This window comes from Athalia rosae, chromosome 2, assembly GCF_917208135.1.
Source record: "Athalia rosae chromosome 2, iyAthRosa1.1, whole genome shotgun sequence".
NCBI classification, from domain to species: domain Eukaryota; kingdom Metazoa; phylum Arthropoda; class Insecta; order Hymenoptera; family Athaliidae; genus Athalia; species Athalia rosae.
In genome coordinates, this window is record NC_064027.1 from 16,298,050 (window position 1) to 16,325,236 (window position 27,187).

At 40.8% G+C, this 27,187-nt stretch overlaps 1 protein-coding gene and 1 non-coding gene across 13 annotated transcripts in view; both read left to right on the top strand.

The window, feature by feature from the left end:
* LOC105692063 (cytospin-A) overlaps positions 1-27,187 on the top strand; it is a 71,570-nt gene that overhangs the window by 16,721 nt on the left and 27,662 nt on the right. For 11 of the 12 annotated variants that reach the window (XR_007276765.1, XR_007276766.1, XM_020855912.2 and 8 more), the window contains 2 exons: positions 9,533-9,645; positions 14,479-14,661. Coding sequence is in view for 10 of the 12 variants with exons in the window: in XM_020855904.2 (XP_020711563.2) it covers positions 9,533-9,645; positions 14,479-14,661 (296 nt within the window). In the remaining 2 variants the exon portion in view is untranslated. Of the gene's footprint in view, positions 1-7,279; positions 7,774-9,532; positions 9,646-14,478; positions 14,662-27,187 lie in introns of those variants that run through there. The other variant, XM_048649242.1, reaches the window with a different exon arrangement.
* On the top strand, positions 13,861-13,932 carry Trnac-gca. The gene has a single exon. It is a non-coding gene; the product is annotated as a tRNA-Cys (tRNA).

Consider the following 27,187-nt stretch of genomic DNA (forward strand, 5'->3'; position numbering starts at 1 on the left):
CCAACAGGGCGATACCACGGGCGCTAGATAATATCGATTTACTATTCAGCACGTGGCGGTGGAAAACGACTGCTAAACGACTTTTAAACGTGCGCATTCCATTCGTCGTACATCCAACGCGGTACAGTTTGTACGCGGTATGGTACCACATGTTAACGGTTTTAACGTCCACACCGAATCTATGGAGGTGTAAAATTTTTTCGAATTATTTATACGCCCCAACCCCGACGATCCGAACGTCGAGTTGCAAAGTTCGACGCGTTGTACGGTAAATAGTAATTAGAACCGGTACTCGGACATGGATTAATTAAATCACGTTAACCAAATCATTTGATACGCCTGGGTGAACACTTTCAACGTGTAAACGTACACTCTACCTGCATCCACGCTATAAACCCTATTTCACCTCGTTCTCCATCTCACTGCCGAGGCTCATGTTGGTTGTTACTCGCTCTGTACGTAACTCACGCTGTAGTTAATCGTCCAATAACCGGCTGCTTTTAAGTATTGATAATTGGAAGTGATCGGAGGGAATATCGTAAACTAAAACGCTCGACCGCCCACGCGATTTTTCCACCAACGTTGCCGCGGTATGTTTCTCACTTTTTTCACCCCCGAAAGTTCGCCAGCGATTGTCGGGAGTGTCGGAATCGATCGGGTGTAATGATTTCTAAAATTTGGACGAGGATTTTTCAAAATTTTTGACTGACGGCCGGATGTCCGTTTCGGAAACGAGAACTGTCAAAGTTTTCGCCGACTGTAAAGAAACGCCGGCAAATTACGACTCCCGAGTTTCTTCTTGGTAACGTTCTTTTCTATTTTCCAAACGTGGAATCAATGACGGGTCGTTTCCCTCGAATTTTTATGAGTGTAAATTAAATGGGCCTCGTTTTAAAAATTAACCACAGAGATGATAACAATTGAATGTTTAATCGGGATCGTACCACGAGTTATTTTGTACATTCAACATTAATACGAAACGCTTACTTCCGGCAGCTGTTCGCCGGGCGGGATATTTCGTCTGGTATATTCGTAACTTTTTTATCCCCCCACACGTGTCGTCCTCCTCCCCGTCGCCGTTGGCGTTAATTTCGAATAACAAGAGCCTCGAAAATCCGAGGCATCGGAAAATCTGTACGTGCAGCGAGAGTCTGAAGAGAATCGAGATATGATCGTCTACGTTGGAGCACACGGAAATACTCGCTCCGGGTATTTAAGAGCGAAGATTTATATTTAGGGAACGCCGCGTCGTTTTCCGAGCCCCCACGATACTCGCCAAAGCTTCTAGCTGCCCTTTCGCTTTCTTGACTGCACGCGCGGTTCGATTCACGGTCTGCCGAGACGTCGTCGGTCACCCTTATATTCCAACGTCTAGTTCCACGGAATATTAGGAATCGGATTCGAAGCGATTTCTCTCTGGTCGAAAACTTGAGATTTTTCACACCCCGAATCTCGGGCCGTAGAATCGTCATCTGTGGTGGAACCGGGAAGAAAGTGGGACTAAAAGATTCTTCAGCAGTTTTAATCCTCGCCGCAACTCGGTCCAACCATCACGTATTAACATACCCATTGTACATACCTCTACCTGTGCGTCGTACGCGAGTTGGGCGGTTAAATATGCACTAAGAAAATTAATTCAGATCAGCCCACACTCGGCATAGAAAAGTGTGACGTCACAGCAGAGAATGAGATCCGTCGTGGACGCGGGCATACGGTGCCGTATGCCCGCTGCTAACGCTGCGGTTCTACGTACCGTACCGTACCGTACGTACGTACCTATATCCTACGATATCTTGCAGCGAGCACACCATATCTCGTCTTTGCTACCCACTTTCGTACGAAAAAGTCTCTATACCGCGATACACGCGTATGGATATATATATGTGTATCTGTGCAATACGCGTGATCCACGTACAGCAAAGCGAATATCAAACTGACCGTAAAATCAGCTCATATTGCAACAATATTCAAACTTTTTTAACGTATCGCCTTACTGATGCCCAAAAGGCGTGTACGAATTTTTTTTTTTCGCCTCTATATAAAGGATTTGAATAAGAGTAAAATATATAAATTGGTAGAACAAATGAAAAGAAAAAGAATTTAGTTGAGGAGTTATTATTTTTACTACTTTTGTATTTTTTTTTTTTTTTATCAACCCGATCTAATGATTGATAATAATTCAAAAATTCGATTCGCCCTTTTGGCTTCGAGGATTCTTTTTCTTCAAAGCCAAAAGCGCGTATATCAATTTTTTTCTCATTTTTTTCCCACAGATTTATTTATTTTACTCATATTTAAATAGATTAGAGAATTTTTTGTTGTCATACGCCCTTTTGGCACTAGTATCTGATGGTATCTATAAATTCTCTGCGGGCGCGTAGAAAAAAAAAAAAGAAATTTTCCTGATTTCTCAAGTTGTAAAAAATTTTTATCGGATGCGTTTGCGGAAGGGGTGACGACGCGTTAACTCCAATTTTGAATCTAATCGTCAAAAAAATAAAGAATCATTACTTCCGATGTCAGCGAGGGACCCAAAGTGAAGATTGTGGGGACAAAAAATAACGTCATTCTCATGTAGCCTTTTTTTCAATAAATTTCTCGCGTTAATAAATATATTGAATATAAATTAAATTTATATTTAGAATAATTAGAGATCAATTTCAAGCTTGAATTTGTTTAAAAGAATTCAAGATTATTCATTATCAAAAATATTAATTAAGTTTTTAACTAATTCCTATTACTAATGAATTTTTCATTTTTTGAAGACAAAGAGAAACGAAAATTAGTCCAACGTACGAAGTTGGTTTTATTTATCCGTTTATTTTCTCTGCGGAGCCAACGTCCTTGTAAAAGTCATTTTTAACGTGGAATATATTGGTCATTAGTTTCAGTTCACTCGTTATACACGGGGAAGCGTAAAACTATAATTCTTCATCAGGGTCTTCAGCTCGTTAAACTCGCTACGCACGTCTATCATAATTTGAAAACAGATTGTTACTAGCTGTTGCCTCGGTTCGAACAACATTTTAAAACTCTGATTTGCGCTCGCGATAATCACGCAACGACGTTGATCAATGCGCTATTCGCGATACGACGTTTTATACCTCTGCAACACGGTTGTACGCGGACTGCGGTTAGAGGAAATTCGACGATCCGCAGCGAAAAAATATGGCGAATTTTTCCGGCCAATAATTTACCCAAGTGTCGGAGCTCGTTCGGTACGCGAAGGTGACGCCGGAACTTGGCGTCAAAAGAACGATTTGTCTTCGAATTTGTTATCTACCGTGTTTCGGTCTTGCTCGTCGAGATTTACGACTCCTGAAAACCAGTTCGAAATCGTACGTTTACAGCACGTACGTACGTACGTACCACGGCACACCGTATACGCTATCTGTTTTACTTTTACACGAAACAATGGACCGATTACTCTATGCCTGATAGATTTTTCGGACGATTTAAATCACGCGGTTTATACATATAGTCCTGCAGGATCTTGAGTTTCCGCGCCACTTATCGCCGTACGTACGTACAGGTATAATATACCTAACCGGTGCGTGGGAACGGTTAATTAATTATCGGACTATTTAGTCACGCTGGTTGATTCGCCATTTTATATTATATGTACGTGCGCACATTAGATGCAACGACAAGATTTACGGCGCTTCGCGATCTCCCGCACCTATATAAAGCCAATTTAGCGCAGGTTGCGTCTATTTATTTATTATCATCGCCGTGGGTAGGTATTGTAGAAAAATTTTTCGGATCGCACCGGGATATCGGCAGGTAGACACATCGCGGCGATTATTGTACTCTCCGTTGCGCGAAAGTATTGAATCGTTCCGATGTGAGGTGAAATTATTTCTATTTAAACGATATCACGATCATCGATAATTTTTAAAGCGTATATATAATACGGGGTGTTGTATACATACGTGTTCATAAATTGTACAGGTTGGGAAATAAAAGTTCATTTGGTATTCTGTTGGCAAACGGGTATCCCAAGTCCCACGATCCTTGATATTATAACTACGAGCACCTGCGGTATCTTTACGGCGTCTGTTTCCCCCCCCCCCCCCCCCCCCCTGCATTTTGCTTTTGTAATTTGATATGTAATACTGCAGTTTTGCAACCTGCGAGTTAATATTGAGATTACGGCGTACGGTGATAGGGATATCGACGCACTCGTATATCTTATTAGATCGCCAAAAGGACGAGGCGAAACTGCAGATCTCGGAACGTCGCCGATGATTTCTTTGAGAATTTAATCCGAGCCGTCCGATTTTCTTATCCGTTGAGGAGTGTTATACTTTTTTTTTTTGACACTGCAGGACCGAGTTTTTCGCTGTACACTTTACGCCGTTATTAATTATTCTTTACGCTTTCTAATAAGGCTTGGGTGTTGTATCCGGTGCCGATGATGTCACCAACACACGGACCTACAGGATGCTCTTTCATAACTCATGATGCAATTCGAACTACTTAGGTTACATATCTCGCGAAAAATCATCGACGATCCCTGGTGCGTTAAAAATACTTTTATTTCACTTCGTTTTTTTTTTTTTTTGTTTTTTTTTTCAAAGAAGAAATAACGTTCGTCACAATTTGCAACCGTATCGAAATAATCCAAGGATATATAAGACCCACCGCGTCAGCCATTTTTTTTTTTTTGTTTCTTAATTTTTAATCGTTATTACATCGGCGTTAGAATAAAAGCCGTTTATCAAAACTCTGATTCAAAAAAAAAAATTGATAAACTCTGAATTTTTAATTTTTCGTTTCGTCGGATCTGCAGGTCTCCGATTAAGCGTAGCTTCGAATTTGAGTTTACTTTACGCAATGATCGATAGATATTTTAGTTCCACTACTGAATCGATATCGCGTATATTCCAGCGATTTATGGCCGCCGCTTCGATTAACCTGGAGGGTATAATCGGTGAACCGTAAACTGAAAATATCACACCTGTACACACAGGTATAGGTGTAACCCAACCTTAACATTCCTTCTATATATGCAACGAGTTTCGCACGCGGTGGAATGCAATCTTTAAAGAACAATGAGAACTGGAATGATTTTAAAGTACCGGAAATTCTTAGCTTCGTGTACCGGATCGCCTCTGGCGTCGCGGCGCCTGTCCGCCCCAGGGTGCAGGAGTTTTCGAGACTTCGTCGAAGTGACTCGGTCAGTTAGAGGATTCGTGTTTATGTGTAATACGTGCCCGAGTATCGTTGGTCAGTCGCGGCGTAGCCGAGAGCCTCGTACGGTACAAACGTCGCCTTGCCTGAATTTTAAATAAAAAGAGAAAAGAATTGAAATAAAGTATAAGATAAAAAAGGGAACTCGAGACGACGACGACGACGACGACGACGCTAAAATAACGCTATTCTTGGTTTCTTTTTTTCTTTTTTTTTTTCTTTTTTCATGTTACGCCTGACTATCCTCCAGTCCTGTTATGCCCGACATACGCACGGTCGCGTATTTTTCCTCACCTGTTCGTTGTCCGATTAATTTATTGGTTTTTTTTTTTTTTTTTCTCCCCCCCCGACAAACGAATCGAACCGTTTCACCTTCGCCGCGAAGTTCAACGGTATTGTCATCGGGCAATTTTTACAAATTTTCTAAAAAAAATAAGTCACCGAATTTCATTCGCCAAATCTGTCTTCCCGCCGTTTCGGATAAATGTATCGAAAAAAATTGACCCGCTACACAAATCCATCGGCGTCACACCTGCGCGGGCGTTCCACTCCACATCCGACAGGAGTCGGACGCGATTATTAGCGGTGTGCAGACGTTTTAAAAATTGCTCACTCGCACGCCACTCGTGGGGGATGAAAAAAAAAATCGGGAAATTTTTTCACCCCTGGTACAACAATCGGCAATTTCCTCTTATTAATTTTCAATTTTACCGCATATCGTTTAACAGCGCGTTCGACGGCCGGTATAGGTACATGTGTGATATATATACCCGATGCGTAATATACTGTAACATACAAACCGGTAGTCCCTAGCGAGCTCTGCATCGGGATATCAGATCTTCGATGTTCTACTGTACGATGCAGCCATTACGTGCGATACGTCATACGCGTGCACGTTACGCACGTACGTACGTACGTACATACGTATGCGTTAAACATTACATACCTTCTGCACCTTCGCCGATCGCACACGCGTACAGGTTGGGATCTCGAGCGCGTATACGCATACGTGCGTTGTAGATAACGATGTGTGTAAACGATCGGACGGTCCAGGTATAACGCGAGGTATCCACGGACGCGAAGATACGGTGGACGCATGGTATATATAGATTCGTGTGTGCGTATTACATACGTATACGTACGTAGGTATATACGCGTTCGTGCATATGGATCTAAGTTTGTATCTTCCGTACAACACAACATTCACGTAATATCCTTGGGTTCATCGAACTCGACGAAAGGTTTCGTTCCCCTGCACGAGTATGGGTAGATTATAGATATGTATATTATACGCACACGCGGCGCGTATAATGCATTATATTGAGTATGTAACGTACGCGTATACGTGTGTATTCGTATATGCGCGAACGTCGATCGCATCGGAGTCCCTCTTGTACTTTACCATGCACCGCGCTGCTAAATAAAGACTTGCGTGTACCGCATTTACATATATATATATATATATACCCTCACGCTCCCGCAGGTATATAGGAGTACAGGTGTATCGCCGTATTTATTCGATCATTTTTACTACGCGGACCGTATAGCGAAAGGAACAAATCCTTTTGGACGATTCATCTTTTGACGACGATTACCTAATTTTCGTTTCGTCTCAAAATCATTGGTAGTTTTCGTTTTAATTTTTTTTTTTTTTTTTATACAAAGTAGAGAAAGGGCGAGAACTTGATGAGACCCAATAATGCCAAAAATCGAAAAAAAAACCCTTCACATTTTTCCGATTTAGTTGGGCTAAATATGACGTATTCTTAAATACAACGTATAAAGGTACACCCGGTGAGGTTGATCGTGATGCGTTCGGCGGCCAAGCTCGCTTGGACACAACTTTTTGGGGGCCGCCCAGTTATAATCGAAAAAGTTGTCCAAAAGGGCTTTTGGCCAGGAAGCGATTCACGATGAACCTAACCGGGCGTACATGATATTATTTATTTATTTTTTTCATGTTTATCGGCGTGTGTCCGTAGTTATCTCGGAAAGATAACGAACTTACTCTATCTAGGTTTATTTCTTATCTCATTTTGAGCTGCCAGCGCCTAAAGTCTCGCGGCGGTGATTCCGTCGGTCTGCGAAGCACTCATAACGCGATAGTAAGCCGCGAAGTTTTCACCCCGAGGGAAAAAAAGGATGAAGAAAAAATTAATTTAATCGATATTGCGATAATTGTGATACGTGTGCCGATCGCGAGTGTCGGAAGCAATCGTTCTTTATCGTAATAAGAAGGTGGTCGTTGTTAATTGGAATAATTATCGAAACGACAACTATTCATCGACCTGATAATTATTCGTTATAATCCGATCGAGTGTTCGCTCGCGCGATATGGTAATTATCCGAGATATGATTCAACGGAAAATCGAAGCACATTCAATCGCTGAAACAAAAATTAAATACAACACCGCGACGGTTTTCATACACCGTTACTGATCCGTCGAAAAAATACCGAAGTGTTCGTCGCGAAGTGACAAAAATTCAATCAAGAGCGACAAAAAAACAACCACTGCGCGCTGCTGCAGCGGTTGTCGCACAATGCTTCAGCAAATGTTGGACTCTCTAGCAGGAAAATCGGTAATGATAATTCAAATAATTTCATCGCTGTTATCGGGACAATAAAAATTCGCCCAGAACCAGAATGTGTCTTGTGAATTTTTCCGCATTTTCGAACAACAGCTTGAACCGCGTTCAACGTCAGCTATTTCCTTTGAGAACCAACTCAATTAATATTGCATTTTTTCGTTGCATTCGTTTCGCTAAAATAGTTGTGACCCTTTTTTTTTTTCATTAATTAAGAGACGAGTATACGTACACGCGACGGGATGTGCGTTTCAGCGATACGTCCAACGTATACATACAACGTGCGTACTTTTGAAAAGTCAAAGGTGATCGCGACGGAATTTACGAGAACTTCGGAAGACGTGCGCCTGTTGTGTATGTACGGACTAATTGAACAACTCGATGCCAAGTTTCACACGACTTTATTATACCGTAACGCAGCGTACGTACGTACGTACGTAGTACATCAGCGAGCACGCAGCGCAATTAATATCGTCATTGTCACAATGTCACTTTAAATGGTTATCTTAATAAAAGAATCGACCTCCTGAACGCGGCGCTATTACTCGAAGTTCAACAAACTTTGAGAGAAACAATTTTTTACACGATTTTTCCAGACTACGCCGTCGTCCCGATGTCGAATTTGTATGACTCTAAGATTCGTTGATTTTCATGGTCTAAATATTCTTTCAAATTCCTTAAATATATTGGATGTTGATGTACATTTATACCCCGAAATTTAACCCTTTTTTTGGTACCCAAATTAATGAAAATCCAGTGCATCGAAATCCAAAAAAAAAAAAAAATTCAAGTTTCATCACAGTTTATACGGTATTCTCTATATTTGAAACTATTGCGATTTGTAAATATATATTTAAAAAAAAAAAAGATTATTCGATTAATGAAGTGACTACAAATAACAAATCATTCTTCGAGACATTCTTCAATTCATTGAATTCGATTCTATACGGGAAAAAGATTATCAATCTTTTCCGCAAAATTGAAAAAAAAATCCAGATAACTACGCAATGTATAATAAAAAGAATCGGAGCGTGTTTCACGATCCGGAGTTGCGTGTAAATATTGTTCGTCTATCAATCTCGTGTGGAATTTGAATTTTATCGATGATAGTTTCGATGCCCAGATATAACACACCCTTTTGGAATTTATTGTAATACCCCTTGGCGTTCTATACCTATACATATGTGCGTGTACACTACAGTCGATTTAGGTAGCTAGAGTACATGATATTACATTATTTATCAGAAGCCAATCCCATAGCTGCGTGTGTACGTTGTACAGGGAAGAAAGACAACCGGAGTCGTGTGAAGTAGACAGCAAATATATTTTCTCGAACCAAAGTTCTCCGTTCACTCGATCAAGTGATAGATAACCACACTCCGTAATTCTGCAGTGCACCTTACACAATTTACAAACGTCTCAGTTTATATATCTTCATGTGGTCATATCTCGGATCAAACGTTCGGACTCATGCGTATTCTTTATACAATAAACAAAAAAATTATGAATTTTTTTTCACTCGGTGAATCAGCCCTCGAACTTCCCCCGCCCCCCCTCCATTTTTTCTAGTTCGCCGACAAGTTCGAAGGAGATGATCCCGTAGAGTTGAAAAAAAAAGAAAAAAAAATTCCGGTCGAGCATAATGAGAGGAAAAAATCCTATCAGCGGAAATCTCAGAGCAGCAATTCAACGGAATCGATTGAAGCTGTAATTTTTTTGTTCCTCTGATGATTTTATTTATTTTTTTTTGCAGCCTGCGCGAAACGGCATGTCAAGGAGCCCGGAGGCTCAGGGACCCTTTAGACGAGGGGTCAGGCCATCCCCTACGACCAAAGGATCCGCCGCACCGTCCACTCCACGATCACAGTAAGTGTCCGATTATAATGTACGAGTAATTCCTCGTCAAAGCAAATAATTAATCCGTTCGACTCAGGCCTCGGTCCCGACCTCAAAAAATGGATGAATAACCTTGAAAAAGATGTAGAATATTTAGGATAACGGGGCACGCATGTTAATTTGATACTGTCTACTCGCAGTACATTTGACAGAGCTTACTGCCAAAAGAAATCGAAGAATGAAAGTCAAAATGGTAAAAAAAAAACGAACAATGAGAACGTAGAAGTACGTAGCACGTAACAGATGTTGGTAGAAAGAGAGGCAGGTTTGTATTCTGCATCGAGACTGTGTGTATAACGCGTGGAGTGTACCTCCTGCCGACAAAGTCAAACTAACCGTGTGTGTGTACATATATTTGTATCTTTACGCATATATGTATATATCAAAGATTCGTATAAAGGTACAAGGTGCACAGGTACAGGTCAGGCATAGGCGTACATACATTTATACACTACACTATACACAGGCACGTATAGCCTGCAGCGTTACGTCGTAGAGAACAGAAACTGGGCAACGTCAGTAGGTCGACCGTGCGGCAGAACTTGAGGTGACAAATGGCGATGATTAAGTGATAAGTAAGAGTCGATAAATTTTATGATCGAGATACCGCATAGGCCACAACGTTTTTGTATCCGTCAATTTTACCGTCAACTTTCGAAGCGCGTAATATTTCGCAGAATTTTTCGTTTTTTTTTTTTTTTTTTCTTCTTCACCCCTCATTTTCGAATGTGCCGTAATATCATTTGTTTTTTTTTTTTTTTATCAACCGCCCGCATATCAAGCGGATACGATAATCCGATCGCTGACCGCACATAAATAATTTATTGTACAAGTAAAACGTCCAATGAGATCTCGATAACGTTTATTGCGAGATATCCACGGTATCGTTACGCTACATATAGATGAGGGTAAAATATTCGATTGAATCTGTTCGCTTTTGGACGGATCTACTATAGATTTACTCGGTGTGAGGGGATTCGAATATCCGTTAGATTCTCGGTACAGGAGATATGAGAAGAAGAAGAAAAAAAAAAAAAACCAATAAAGAATGCGGTAGAAATGAAGGAATCGACCCAGAGTAGGTCGTCGTAGATTTAGTTACGGCGAATGATTAATATCATCCTAGGTTAGCATAGCTTCTGTGCAGTAGGTTCTGCACAGAAATAGAAAATCTCATGCAAATACCTGCAATTTTTCTTGGGAACTAAAAGAATATATTCACACCCTACGGTCAATCGTTGCAGAAAAACTGCAAATTTAATACCGAAACTTCGTAGGTGCTTCGGAATGCATCGTGCACGTGCAGTGCAACATTACGGGTGACGCCGATTCGTCATATCAAGCGTAATCTCTTTTAAATTACATTTAATTCAATGCCAAGGCCACTATATCCTGGACCTAATAAATTCACTCGTTGATGCTAACGCGTACACAGATATATGTGTATACTATACGTATATACGTTATATAAATAAATACGGGCAAGTAACCGCAATATATAGTTTTTGATGAGTGTGTCTATCAATTTGGTTGTTTAATGTCTGGTCCTCGGTCTGGCCCGGCGACGCGAGTATGCCCTTGTATATCAGTTCTGGTCCAGACGCGGCATAGTTTCGTCAATGATTTACAATATAATCATTGTATCTACGTGGTATAAAGTCCGTAGTCGTCGATCCGCCCTAATGCCCTACGCGTCGCGACGTCCGCCAGACCCGAATTCGTTCGACAATAATCGACCGGATGACGTCAGCGATCGATCTATCCATGTAAAAAAAAAAAAAAAAAAAAAAATCAAACCTTTCAAAATACTTTTACGTAACCTATCGCCCGTGGATGTGCGGTGTAGGTAGTGTCCTGTCCGTCACGCCTGAAACAATGGGCCGTGTCTTGGAATTTTTTTTTATTTTTCTCAATTTTATTCTCAGTTTTTTTTTTTTTTTCCGTTTTCGATCGGCGTTGAACGTGTTTCCCAACGTCGGACGAACTCTTTCATCCTTCGGACCCGAACAGTAATCAGATACACGAATTAGATGTGCAACTGTTTTCGTTAAAACCGATCGGAATAAATGTAACGTGGATCAAATCGGATTTTGCTTTTTTTTTTTCACTCGGAATCAAGAACGAATTGAAAGTATTTTGAAAATCAACGATCTTTACTTTATTGCGATACAATGGATCGGTTAGGAATCATTTCTAATGTATCAGCGATGCAACAATATAGCTTTCTAATGACAATAGTTACCTTCACCAAAAGTGTGCCTGGCCTGTTGCTCTACAGATCATATATTTCACGTATACCGTCGTCCCGTTCCACTTCGATATCTTGAGATAATCCTGCGGAACGTTGGTTGTATCTATAAATTATTCTGTTTTTATAACCGTTCAAAATTGAAAGAAAAAGAAAAAAAAAAAAAAAAAACATACATTTCTCGCCCCTAGTTTTTTTCGAGCCAAGCCGTACCACGTGTGCGATAGGTATTATCGAACACGGTGTAGCAGGCGGAGGGATAAATAAAGCACGGCAATAAAATCGGACATGAGATAACGGGCACCGCAAGGCCTGTCTAGCAGTCACCACAACCGAGCCGAGGTGTCAAAACGAGTGATTGTTGTGGCGAGTATACATTTTGTTGACTCACGTGAGTTAGAAATAGCACCGCGGGATATACCTGTGTTCTTTATTTATAGATGCGAAGCGGTGTGAAATTAGTCGACGTCACGTGACACCCTCTTTTGCCGCTCAATTTTTACGACAATTGTTTTTTTTTTTTTTTTAATTCTCTCATCTCCTTTCTTTTATATTTCTCTCCGTTTCATCGGCGATCTGTACAAGTGCATTCGTCACGTTTCAATGCGTCGAGGTATTGCGTTACGTCGTGTCGCGTGTTCCCCGTTACGTGCAATACAATAAAATATATACGTATACATACAATATAAGCGCAACGATGACTAACCCGTCGCAAGAGCTTCTCGTATAAAGATTGAGGCGCATCGAGGACAATCCCATCGTGCATGCATGTACGTACGTACGTACCAGCTGCCAAGGGAATTACTTGAGAATCGTGAAACGTCGTACCGAATATCAGCGTCTTTGTCGGCGACTGCGTGTCTCTTGAAAATTAGGGACAATCGACGGTCCGGACGCGACTTACGACGCGCGTTGTTATTTCATTTACGTTATTATCCGCGGGATTTCGCATTTACCGAGTCGCACAAAATTCGAAATTCTGTCTCCTCACTATTCGGCACACATGCGTATACCTGTATACAAGCACCTGCAGCATTTCTTACCGGATCGTAAAGTTTGTAATGGATTGTTACGGTGTCGGAATACTAATTGAAAGTCAGAAAATCCGCGGGTATACTATGTAGACTGCACGAGCTCGTGAAAGAGAAGAAAATAACGTCTTCATAAAACTGCGGAAATTACTTAAATTTTCAAGACGTTGGGGAGTCGGTTAAATCTCGTTTGAAGCACGGTATGTGGACGATAAATATTCTCATCTTTTTTTAAACGATGCCTACACGAACCAAGATTGTTTTTAATCTAAAAATTCGACAAAGAAAACAAATATGGTGCAATAAAAAAACCAGCAGACCGTGACATTTTTTGCTATGGAAATTACAGGTATGCGCAAATTAATGTTCGTGAAAGTATTAACGTACTACGAAAGAATTTTGAAGGGTATTCCTGAGACAGAAAAAATTCGTTGAAGAAATTTACTGTTTTTGTTTTCTACAAGTTTGATAAAAACGTTATTCGAATTTTATCAGGAGCATGTTTTGAGTGGCCCCAATTTGCTGATTGAAAAACGATAAAAGAGATTTCTGTGTTGTCTTAACCAGAAAATCGGTAAAAACGAAATTTGTTACGGCCATCCGTTGTATTATAGAAATCCGCTTTACCGACGGTCGGAGTAATATCCTAGGAAGTGCGGTCTATCAAGTACGATGCGAACGACCGGTAAAAAAGGCATTCACCATCGGAAGATATCGACAAGAAGTATCGGCGCTACATTGTTGACTAAATTTTATCTTCTCGTCAGCAAATATCTCGTTGATAATGATCTCCGAACGCGATTCGGGCACCCGACAATTATTATATTTGGGAAAAAAAATTTTAACCCCGATTTCCCGAGGTTAGAAAACGGTTATTCACTCGCTAAATGTTCCATTCTTTCATCTGGGGATATAGCTCAGTGGTAGAGCATTCGACTGCAGATCGAGAGGTCCCCGGTTCAAACCCGGGTGTCCCCTAACCGTAATTTTTATTTTCCATTTTTTGTTTCTTTACACAATTTCAAAGGACTTGAGCTTTTCTCTTCGCGTTACACCAATTTTTGGACTATATTTGTGACGTGTAATTTGCATGAGTGTAATATAACAAAGTTGAGAGAAAAAATGAAGTGCATCAATCGGATTTATCAGCAATATCTATCAATTCAGAGCACCGTAATTCCGTTTCCGCCCACATTCATTTGTATACTACGTGAAATCACAGATCGATAATATCACCAAAATAATTTGACACGCATGATTCACTATTCGTTGAGCATCGCGGATCGCTGGGCAGGACCATGTAGAGGTATATGCGTATCAAAAGCGCGATTCTGATCCTCAAGAAACATATGATAATAAAATCCACAACAAAATTCATTGGCGCCAATAAACTTCTGAATCTTCTGGCAGAATCAAATCTGGAGCCTCAAACTATGTCTATAATCGTCCGTGAAAACAACACACGTGTATCGGGATACAATCCGTGACCGATTCTGATTCTCTTTGCCTTTTTCTCTTTTTCAGATCAAAGTCCAGCACAAGGCCTCCCCCAAGGACGGCGGCTGGGCTACCGTCAGGCGCTCGGAAAGACCCACTTTTGACAATATTCGGTCCCAGAAAACCTCTGAACAGAAACGTTATCAATTACATCAATAATAACAACAGTAACAACAACAACAACGTTAACAGATCGAAATCAAGGGACAGGTGAGTTTTTTTTTCTCGCCATCTTTGTTTGTACGAGGCGTTTTGTGTCAATTCGGCTTGCAGGCTCAGAACCCGATCATTTTCTTTTTTCTATGTTAAAATTGTTCAGATGATATAATGATGTGGTAAAAACTTTGACTTTTTTATTTTTCGACAATTTGAAGTCAGATAAATTTATCAACGCTATATACCTCAGGTGCTATTACGTATGATGTGGAGAAAAAAAAATTGAAACAAAGGAATGAAGAAAATTGTTAAGATCCAAAGTGGGTCGGGTTGACACGAAATACACCATACATAGGTTCATATTTTTGATTGTCTTTCCGTGCCGTTGTCATTCATAAGATATGAGGGTGACACAGATTTTACTGTTGAAAAGTCAGCGTAACGTATGATATTTGTATAATAAATATTATAACGAAGAATTGAATCGGGTCACACTGTCAAATAAAAGAGGAGAACAAAAAATCAATTTGCATAATTAATCGCTAATTAAAATTTCAAAAATTCTTCGTTCGATACACCCACGCGTACATTTTGCTTTTTGTGTGGAAGTTGGACTCACGGGAGAAAAACGAGACTTACTGTATACGACTGAAATTGAATTTTCAAGGTTCGATAAATCTCAAAATAGGTTACTCTAACTTTAGAAGAGTGGTCGTTATTAATTAATTGTTTTTTTTGATTATTAATCAGAATTACATTGCTTGATTTATATATGTATACCTGTGTACGATTGTTCGTTATATTTTGTAAGCCAGGAGATGAGTAATCGAGAGACGACGAAAATTCGTGATAACTCAACATTCCAAGCGAACGATAAAATAAACCAATATTTTTAATAGCCGATGAACTGCATCTTCAATTATTAACTGCGATTCGAAACAACGAGAAGGGCGAAAAATATGAACGAATATAATTCTTCGTCAATTAATATTCTTTTTTCTTTAATATTAACGCATTAATTTATCGAAGGGTAATATTTCACTATCGTCGCGTTCGTCCTCACGTTGATATCGTACCATTATAAATTGCTGCTGCTGCTCGGACGTTCGAAAGCTCGCGTCAATTGTCGAATATGAATGAATAGAACCTTTCATAAAACGTCAGACGCGATTACGTGCGTCGCATTATACATAGATCAGACGCGACATGAACGACCGATATTAATATCTTTATAATGACATAAATTCTGTCTCATTGTCGGTGGCCACTACGTCCGTCTAGCGTCCGATTGTGACCAACAATAAAAATGTTCGTCATCCGTGAGAAGTAAAAAGATACAAATAAAACAAAAGGAGAACTAGATAAATGGGCAGTGAAATTACAGCGAGCAATTTGTAATAATTATATAACCACCTGTGAATACAATATAAATTATTTGGAAACTAGAAAAATCAATACTCTCGTTTCATTTCGAAATTCGAAAAAATTTTGCAATTACGAAGTTCTTCGATTGCGAGTTTTCGGAGGCAATTTAACAAAAAAAAGTTGACAAATCTTGACTCCGAACGCAAACTTTTGGTGACATTAGTCAACGCGCTCTCAGCTTTTGTGAAAAATTTTAAACAAAGGTTGATATTGTTCAGGGCCTCCATCCTAACAATAAAATAAAAATCGTGTGGATGACAATATACTGTACAACGTTTATAACCTTGAGTTTAAATTCGGTTTGACTCAGAAAAAAAAAAGAAAAAAAGGAAAAAGAGAAGAAATAATCAACTCGGACAAAAAAGTGAAAGAAATAAATCAACGATCGTCGTCACACGCGTGAAATTTACACCTCGTTTTACAGTTTGTAAAATATCCGGTGATCCGAAACGCGTCCGTTTGAAAATTGATACGCCCACCGTCGTCGACTGTTACGATAGCTAGACACCGATATACGTATTACATCCAAGGTTAACAAAAATTTACGAGAATTATCGGAGTGTCGCTATACCTCAGTTTTCTGATATATGGAACAGCATTTTGGTAAAAAATGTTTAATCAATTTCAAACGTGTTTCGACTTTTTCTCGTTCGTGTCTATCAGGAAATTGGACAAAAACTAGCTCCCATTTTTCTAGAATTGGTCGTTAAAACGACCGGCTCGTGTGCGCCGCTTGTGAGCTTAAATTGATTAGAGAAGTGTTAACCTTATGATCCGGGTGATCGTGGCTCTTGAGTCCGTGGACTTGGTATCTTGGTCGTGGTCGTGAAACTACGTTTACCATTGCCCAGGCGCCTACCTCGGCCTCACGCCGATGTCATTGCGAGGATTTTTAAAACGATCCAAATTCAAATGAAACCTTTTGTTTTTTGTTTTTTTTTTATTATTATTAACTCACAAGCGAAGAGGTATAAGGTATGTTGAAATCCCGGAACGTATGATGCCAATTTCTTGCTAACTCTGACGGTAGCAGAAATTCACGGTATCACAGATATCAGATTTATACTTTTCTTGATTTACGGTATTCGTTTTGATTTTTCTAATATTTTTTGTTCACGACGCGGTGCGAAAAATCTTCGAAATTTTTACCGCAACGTACGAGCGGTCTTTCGAAATCCGGAGGTGATTCTGGCGGTGGATTATGTAAAGATGTATATATACATGATACGTACATTTATAAATCCGTTTGTGTAGCTAATTAACGTAAACGTGCGATGATTGGCGACGATTGGTGTTAGCCTCCAAAGTATCGATATTACAAGCGTTAAGTAGCACTAAGTATACGTATAGAAAATATATCCGTATTGATAATTTGCTTTTGTCGCGAAAGTCGACAAAGATTATTCGTATTGAATAAACCATACGCGTTAAATACTTACGAATGTTTACCCGCACGTTAATCTTTACACAAGTAATTTTTTTACCTCGTACGGCCTTGCGTTTAATAATTTTTTTTAACAAATCACGACAATCAGCCGCCTGTAATAGGTGTGAAGTGTTGACCGTTAACGCGTCTACTTCTTCTCCATTGATTAATACAATGCAATTATTTCGATCTATCGACAAAATACGTTCAATTCGACCGAAAAAACTTTAACATTCTTTACAAATTGTTAGTCGCTCGATTCACAATTCTCGCGAACACACTTCCTATGTACGTAAGTGTCGCTGGTGCACGTGTACGAGAATCGATGAAGCAACTTTCTGCTAAGCATTATAATACACGTACTACACTCACCCATATCTGTCGCTTACACGAATACCTGTAACGTATGCACACATACTTATAAAAGACAGAGCGAACCCGCCAAGGGGATTTCACACCTGACTGCACCAGATGACGCATCAAGGATCTGCATTTCGCGCGCATGTGAGAAAATACTTACAAGTATATTCATTCTACAATACTGGCTACAGATTGTACCTCGCACGTGCACAGTGTAGTATCGGTATCCCATGCGAACGGTGTTGCTTTCTCAATCAAGCGTTCGATTATCGCGAAAACGGATTCAGCAGCCTCGACACGGGGACGTCGGAAGGCGGGAGTAGCCCGAGGCAATCCAGAGCTACTTCCGAGCGATTTGGTTGCAAAGACTCGGAGATTAGTTGAAACGAAAGGCGAACGATTTTTGTTCGAGCTTCCTCCGTTCGAGATGGGACACCCCGTAGACGTGCAAGTTTTTCGCAGGGGTTGGCGGTTACCTTGTAGACGACCTCGGAGGCGTGGGAGACTTTATATACCGCGCTCTAATCGCGCCCACGCGACTTCCGTTTGCGGCTACGTGAGGACTAGCGCGACTATTGCTTCGTACGAGTTGTGCGGCGGAGAAAATCGCGCGTTATTTATATTCCGTGAAATTGGCGGCTTGACGCGTGTCTCTGACGTTGCGAACGTTTCGTTACGCGCATTATTTCGTAATATACCCGACGTACGACGCGACGTGGAAAACTCGTTTCAATCGTCCTCGTCCATTGACTGGTGTCGTCTTCACCAGCATCAACATCTGCTCGTCAAGGTGTCGCCGCGTCACTTTGAACAGCGAATCTAGAGTACAGGAACCAACAACGTGAAGTTTAGATCGTTGCGCCCAACAAACATGGCGTGAAAAATCGTATCCGCTGTTCTCATCGGGGCTACGTTTGGACAAACATTTTCAATGGGAGCCGCATTTCAGTTTTATTGTTTGAATTTTCCGATCTAATTTCCCGTATCGATGTCAATGAGATCACGATACGGCCTGATTGTTAACTCTTAAAAATTTAAATGATGTTGAAATTTACTTACGTTAATATTCATAGGAATTGTTTTTCTTCTTACGTCCGTTATTTCTCCTCGCCTGTGTATCCATCCAGCCTATAGCGCCCGTTGCGTGCGGACTGACAAGGTGTCCATTAATTCTGGTCACGTTCGTGAGCACCCATACGTACTTTGGTCGTTAAGTGCTAGACAATTTTCTTACATTTAGTTGTGGATTTTTCTTCGAGAGAGAGCTTGCACCTCGATGAGCCGAGCCGTTGTTGCTGCTGCTGCGTGCGATCGACTTTGAGCTTCGATTGTTATTTTCAATGAGGAATTTGAAATGCTTTTGTTTTTCGCAACAGAGTTTTCCTAAACTTCTCGGTTTCAAATCCGCAGCTGGATCGATGAAAAAAACTGATCATCGATCAATGCGGATTTCCGTTTTCATAAAAAAGAAAAAAAATTGAACGACGTTAATTTTTCTCACAGACCAACGATAAATAGGAAAGAGTGGGAAGAGAGCGGTTGAAGGGCGACGAAGGGAGGGGGGTAAAAAGTAAGAGTCCTGCAACTACAACGTTTAGAGCGATATTTTCTCTGCAGCCCAAGGGGCTGTAATAACTCGGTTCATTTTATCTTCCGTTTCCTTTTGTTCCTTTGATCTTCGCTCTCTTTAACTTACGGGGAAAGAGTCAGCCCGTGTATACGCTATACGTGTACACGAGGATGGGGAGAACGGTGCGCTTCTCGGCGATTCGATCCGGTCGCCTCCGTGGAAAGAAATCCAGTTTGCGCAAAAAAGAAACTGGTTTGACTCAGTCTGCAACCGGACACCGTGGACAACGCTAATATTCTCATCCCATAGCCGCGGAATATCGCTTCATTTTACACCGACGAATCTCTCGCCCTCCGATTAACAATCGACACCTTCGATTCGAGGCGTTATACGCATCCCTACTCGGTTGCAGGCTTTCGGATGGAATTATACCTGCACTCGAGCAACGGAAAAAAAAACAAAACACGACTGAATACTTCCTAGGGATAAAGATAACACGTGTAAATATATGGAAAAACGCACAGATGCATTGTATGCAAAATTTGGGAAGAAAACTCCTTTTTATTTATTCGAAATTTTCGAAGAGTTTATCGATAATCGCTTCGAATTCTTGATAGAAAATTTTAGGTCGAATTTTCATTGGATTAAAATGAATTCCTCTATAATCCTGAGAATCTTTTTTTGTTTTTGTTTTTTATTCTGTCGAGTCTGTGGGGATTTTCAATGAAATTTGTTTCGTTGATTTGACGAACGATCCGGTTGTTTCGAGGAACCATTTTTTTTTTTTTTTTTTTCTATCCTAGAGAAGAGAATCGTTTCTGGACCGCTATGAGCTGGTTGTGCAACTGCAAAGAAAACGCAGTTCGAAGAATTCCAGATGAATTCCAGAGGGAGTTAGACGCACCGTTCGTACACGTATAGCCGCGACGTCTCGTCCGCAGTATATCACGTACAAATATCTTTGCACGATCGTTTCAGTTGGAACGAAGGGGGCGATGAGATCGAGAGAAGAAAATGTACGCGACGAACGGTGACCTGGATGTAACGTATAGTACGTACGTGTATACGTAATCCGAAGTTGCAGGTTGTTTTACTGGGGGGCTTTGCGATCGCGGATCTCGAGGGGGAATAAATGTATTCCGCAGCGCGCGACGGTAGCCCCGAGCACCGAAACTTGGAAATCGCCTTCCACAAATGAAAATTATAGCGTTATTTATGTAGGTAGATTTTTTTCGCACTACGACGACGGCGCTTTCGAATCTCGAATCTCAAAGTACGATAATTGTAGTTCGCTCCGATACAATGTCCCATAAATTTACCATGCGCACAACGCGTTCTGATTAGATATTTCTATTTTTTTTTTTTTTGGAGATTGGACGGAACGAGTTACAAAGCGAAGCGTTATCGAAAACCGTTATTTTTATATTACGTACAATAATCTAACGTATATGCCCATAATCCACGTGTATACGTATGGGTATTTGCCTTGCGATTCGAACGGGTAACGTTGTATCGGACGAAAAATTTTGAGCGAAGAAAAAAGAAGGTGATAAAATAATGAAAATATCGTTATCTTTATTTTGTTAGCATTTAGTTTTTTCGCACCTTTCCAACTCAACGACTCATAAATTCAAGGTAAACGCTGATTCAACGGGAATACAGAAAATCGATTGTTGAAAAATGGGGTTGATAACGACGCGTGTACACAGACTACAGCTGCAGATAATATACTTGAGTAAATAAAAAATGACGCGGCTTTTGGTGTATAATGAAAAAAAAAAAAAAAAATGAGAAAGAAATCGATAAGAATAGAACGTGATTCTGTTGAATCTCTTTGAAATGGATTGAAAAGTTGATTCAAATTTTATCGATCAAAAAACTGACGTCAAATCAATTGGAAAAGAAAAAAAAAAATCCTATTCATAATGATCTGCACAGTACAGTATCTGCGACCCGCAATTTCGAATCACACTTTCGAGGGACCTTGAAAATCGATCGTTGAAATTGATTTGAATCTCGTTTAGCGATCGGTAAGAATTCTCGTCGATCAAAAGAAGTTTTTTTTTTGTTTTCTTTGCTCGCTTTTTCTTCCGTCCTTTCTTACTAGCGAAAGATTCGTGTGTAACGCGATCTAAGTTATTCACGAACGACGCGACGCAATAAATTTGGAGGGGTCAGAATATCAAGATGTGCCTCGAGTTATTGTACGTACGTACGTGAATTATCGTTGTAACAGGGGCGTGGAGGATCTCGCAGGTCGGGTCATTGTCTAGATGACAATTGAGTCGGATCAACGAGATGGGGAGACATAATACGAGATAATTTAGATAATTGAGATGACTGCAGTTCATTGATCTCAATTATCGTTAATCGATCCGTAATATATTAAATCGCAACATGCGATATACACGCAAACTCTACGTTGTATATATACGTATACAGCAGCGATAATGAGGTGCATGACTTGCGAAATAATAATACATAATCGTTTCGGCGATCGATGTACGGACGCGGGAATATTTGAATACCCCGATGAACAATATCGACGCGAATTTTCTTTCGTCGCCACTCACGGACTTCCGGATAATTTTATTTTTGCTTAATTTACAATTATTCGCGCGCATCGATCGTTCAGCCCCGTATAATATGGTCCGCGAAAGTCGCCAATTAGCATTTATTATAATTAAAAATGATGCTCAATATATTCCGATGAATCCAGCTGTGCAATGAACGCCTGTTGCTGTTATTATCGTTGTTATATTTCCGATTCAATCCCGATTTGGTGCGTGTATTTTTGCTCCATTTTTCGATCCGCGCATGAAATGACGATGAAATTGAACGAACGACAGAAAAACATTCGCACCATAAAAGAGAGCGGGAAACATTTTTATAAACTCGATTCCAAAGCCGGACGTTTCGCGGCAGACGACCTACTGAAACTTACCGAACGGGGGCCTGTCTGACCCACATTTCACTCACGTCGATGTAAACTGTACACACCGTCGATAAGACGTATACGTAATATCCTCGGTAGTATCTCAAGTAATACCTCGTGTCAAAAATGAATTCCGAATTTCTTGAAAATTTCGAAATACATATTTCAATTTTGACGGGCACAAGGCTTGAAGGAGAAAACCGTTTTTTTCTCCCCCTTCTCAAAAAGAAAATACCTCGATTCCTGGATGAATTTTCAGTACAGCCGTATAACGTCAAAAAATGAAAATCAAACGATGACAAATAATTATCAGCGTTACGATTGGGGTTGGTAATTAGGTGCTGAAAATATTTCACGTTCGAAATTGTAAAATATCTATTGTCCCGACGCGAGTTACGTACATGCATACAATGCCAGACCAAGAGTAGAGGGCATGTTATGGTTTCATTGAAATTTATTATGTCATTCGATATTTATCGGAGCGCATGACGCGGATGAACGAGAGATACAGGTATTATCTATATCTGCACACACCGGCGTGCACGTGCAAAAATATAGGTGCGTCCGTATCGCGTATACATCGATGAAACGAAATAGAAATATTACCAATCTCCTCTTTGTTTCTTTTCGTTTTTGTTTTATTTTATTTTCACCTCGACTAAAAGAGATACGAGCTGTAGTCTCGATTTCTCATTGTCAAACGAAACGCACGCACGCACGGATATGCGAGGAGCCAACTTTGTACGTCTGTACACAGAAATTGGCTGTCCACATTTTTACGATAGTTCGGGCGAAGCGCCTCGCTGTTTCTTATGGGGCGGATGGATCGTCATGGCCGGATCACGTGGGAAGATATAATGAAAGGAAGAGGCGTTCGGATTTTTTTCTATGGGATTGCGAAAGCCAAGGTCGTCCCTATTTCGTACCTCGCGTACGCGAACGATTATTTCAAGTTTCTCGAAACATCCGAACACGAAGAGCGAACCAGCTTTTAATCGGAGAATCTCCATCGTCGACGGTAGAACGATTCGATGACGACTTTTAATCCTCGCGGATAATAAGTGCTTTCGAAGTTGCATTTTTGCCTTTTATTTCTCTCGTGCGCCGAATAACCGATAATTTTAATACGGCTCGTAGGATACGTCGAACTATTAGAATCTTATAATTTTCAGTGTAAAAAGGTAAGGGAATCGCCGGAGTCACGTAATTCCCTGAATCGCTGTAGTACAGCCCATCGCTCGCTCCGACGCAGCTGAGAAAATCGTTCCGCACGCGATGCACGCCGGTTTCTTCTTATCTGTACGCGTGTAGATGATGATAGTTGCGATACGGTACCTGCACCGTACCCCGTGCAATGAATAACGATCGCTGCTTTTTATGGCGGTAACCGAATAGCCACGTGAACGTGTGACGCTCATCTCGGCACACGGCTACGGGTATAAAGGTATATTACACGTAGTAATCTATAAATGTCAGTCGAACATTTTAGTCGATAGCAATCGATCGCAAAACTACGTTCGTCGTCTACATTATACGTATGTACGTTCGTATACGTGCGCCATCCACATCTGGACGTCCATGATCGTTGCCTTATTCTCCCAGGATCCAAATGCACTTTGCGTACCGCGACGGAGTATTTTTGCAAAATTTTGGATCTTTTCAAATTTTCAAACTCAACAAAGCGAATTCTAAATTATTATTTATAATAACAATTGAGTAGTATATAGGGATATTTTGTCCAGAAATAACGCTTAATAAATTTAGGGTAAAATATTTTTTCGTTTCACGTTGATCAGAGGAATAAATTGAGAGCGTTTCTGGAAAACGAGATTAGCTTTTTCATTTTTCTATTTCATTTATTTCAGGGGAATTGCAGCGTAACGGAGAATCGTTTTACGAACGTGCATTGCAGGCGCAGTATACCGCGCGTCGATCTTTTGACCGCGTTCCGCCAGATAATTCACCTTTTTTCATTTGTATGTTTTTTTTTTGTTGTTTTTTTGTGAAAAAAAAAGCCAACAATTGCATGTACATTATTAACGGTTATTGTTGTTATTTATACTGCGGTTTCGCATTGTTCTATTCCGCTCTGTAATTCTTTTCGCCGTATATTGTGCGCCGTATTTTCTCTCCGTTGCCGTACGCTTCGTTTGTTAATACCGATTTCACGTCGACTCGTTCGTTGCCGCATTTACTGCGTTTGTTATTTATCGTAGTGTCGATAATCGTACGGGTCACGAAAGTCGTCGTCATAATTTCGTCGGACGAATCGAAATTTTTCGCGGTTATTCGCGATATCGTCGCGCTCCTCTCGCGTCTTCGCGCGTCTTTCGAAGAACTAGCGATCTCTCGTCAAGTCCGGAAAATTCTCAAAAATTCCGACAACGAGAAAAGCAACGTTTATCATTCAACGTACTTTTCTGCAAGCGACGTAAAAACTAACGCGCTTCCTCGCAAAGACTTCGTAGAAGGGAGTAGCGCGTAACCGGTAAGCGTGTAATTTTTACTGGTTCAAAACTCGGTCCGTAGCGTTGTCGATGATGATGACGATGATTGTTATGATTGTCGGATACCTAACGGTGGCCAACGGTCGATGCTCGCTTGTTTGCCCTTCAGCTCGTTCTCTTGTAGACATAGGTACGTACGTACTTAATTGCGCGCTACACTTGTGTACGTACTATAGCGCGTACGGGATACAGGGCACCTCGAGAGAGGTGCTTCTCGTCTTCGTACCTCTCAACGCGCACGAGTCCCCACGTGTCCACCGTACGGTATTCTTTTCCGCTTATTCTTTTCCTCCGTTATCGCGTTATCCCGAACACCGAGGCGGCTCGCAATCGTTGCCTCCCCATTTGTAACGACGCGCGGTACGTACAATACCATATTCCGCAAGCGAAGCGCGTCTCTGTCTCTATGAGGCGCTCGAAGAGAACAGTTCACATGTGTCTCTCGGTGTGAGGCCAGTGTGTGAGGCAGAAGTTCGGTCAGCGGCCTCGCTCGCTCGCTGACGCCGACATAATGAGACCGTATAAAACTCGTCCTACGGTTACAAAAGTCGCGACTTGTAACTCGTCGTCGCTGGAGCTGCGGCGTTACTTCTGTAACGAGTTCGAGTTTTTTTCTGCCCTCGGTTCTGGTCTAGGGAAAAATTCTTACCAACAAAGTACAATTCGGGTCGTGGGTATATACATATGTATGTATATACATGAGAGATTCTCGGATCTTCACCGCAAAACGGTATACACGCTCGGTGTCTCGGAAACGAAGCGTTGAAAGAGATATTATTAAAAAAAAAAAACAGACGAAAAAACTTTATAGCAATTACACGCATAGGTGTACGAGTTAACTGCCGTGTTTTCAGTCCTTCGGAGTCTTCTGAACTATAAAATGACGTAAGATCTGGTTCGGCTAATGGATTTCGGTGTCCCGTTTCATTAACGGCTCCTATGTCACTCGCTGCTGCAGTTTGTTCTCGTGAGGAGCCGATACGTAACGCGAGAATATGATATACCTATATGTCATGCAAAAAATTTTATGGAATTGTAAAACCGTTAAACAACGTTCGCTCGGAATTACGATCGTAAATTTTCAGATTTTTTCCAATCATTAGTCCGACTAACCAACGTTTGATATCCACCTGCGGAATAATTACGATACTTTTTCAGCGATTATCGGTTTGAATTTTTTTTTTTTTCTTCTCGCAGAAGAATCTAACCGGTTTTCTCGCGTTCGTATATACTGTACGCGTACCATACTCTTCGGTCAGTCAATCGGTCAGATGTCCTTCCCGTCGTCTGCCGAGTCCAAAAATAACGAGATATGCAAAGTACGTCTATATTTCTGCGAAAATCTAGCGCCTCGAACGCGCTGATTTGAAAATATTTTTTCACATTCTAATTTCCATTTCGTTCCGCTGCGCGTCCAATTTATACGTACTTACAATATACACCGAGGACGATTGAAACAACCGAGAGCCCTAATTTGTACTCATTTGTATAATATATTTGCGCCAATTCAGACGTCGAAACGGCCATTGTCGTTATTTCTCGTCTCCTTTGGTAGCTGGTGTCGCCTTTTATATCCGTGCAGCTCGCATAATTGATAGCGTCGATGTGAACAATCCTTGACGACCGACGAACGTGGCGCACGTTAGACATGTGCACAAGAGCGTACGTAACTCGTTTTATGATGTGCATCTGATGATATTTTTGACGTCATCAGTCGCTGACTCGTTTCACCGCACGTTGTATCATACATATGTATATGTATGTACTTATTTCACAATAATGTGTCCTGCAGCGTCTCCGTATACGTGTCTGACCCGCGTCAACCGCGTCGTCGTCTACTACTCCTGCTTGACGTACGGAAAGTCAATTGATGACGCCCGTAATCTTGTAGTCTTGAGACAGTCGTCGAGACAGACGTCTGGCCTCTTTTCCCTCGTATGTTTAATAACGCCTTACTTACAATTAGATCCCGACTCGGCCGGATGGGGTTTAAATCGAATTGAGATATAATAGAAGTGCATTTGAAATGTGTGAAATAAAGAAATATCGATGAAAAAATTCTGATTTAAAATTCCACGTTCCGCCACCGAAGTATTATATGTACGGAGAACTCTTCCTTCTTCTTGCGTCTGAGGTGAAATTTGTTTCGTATACCATTTTCTTACCTTCGATCAGTTTAGTTCCCAAGATTTCATCTCAGAAACGATTAGATTAGAAATCGGTTCACCGGTCTCTTTACAAGATGAATGAAAATCTCGTCTACACTTATAAGCACCTGTTTGAGATCGAGATTGCTCCGATCCTGAAATTTTTTCCTGCGAAAAGTCCCGATTATCACCGAGTCATCGTATCGGAAC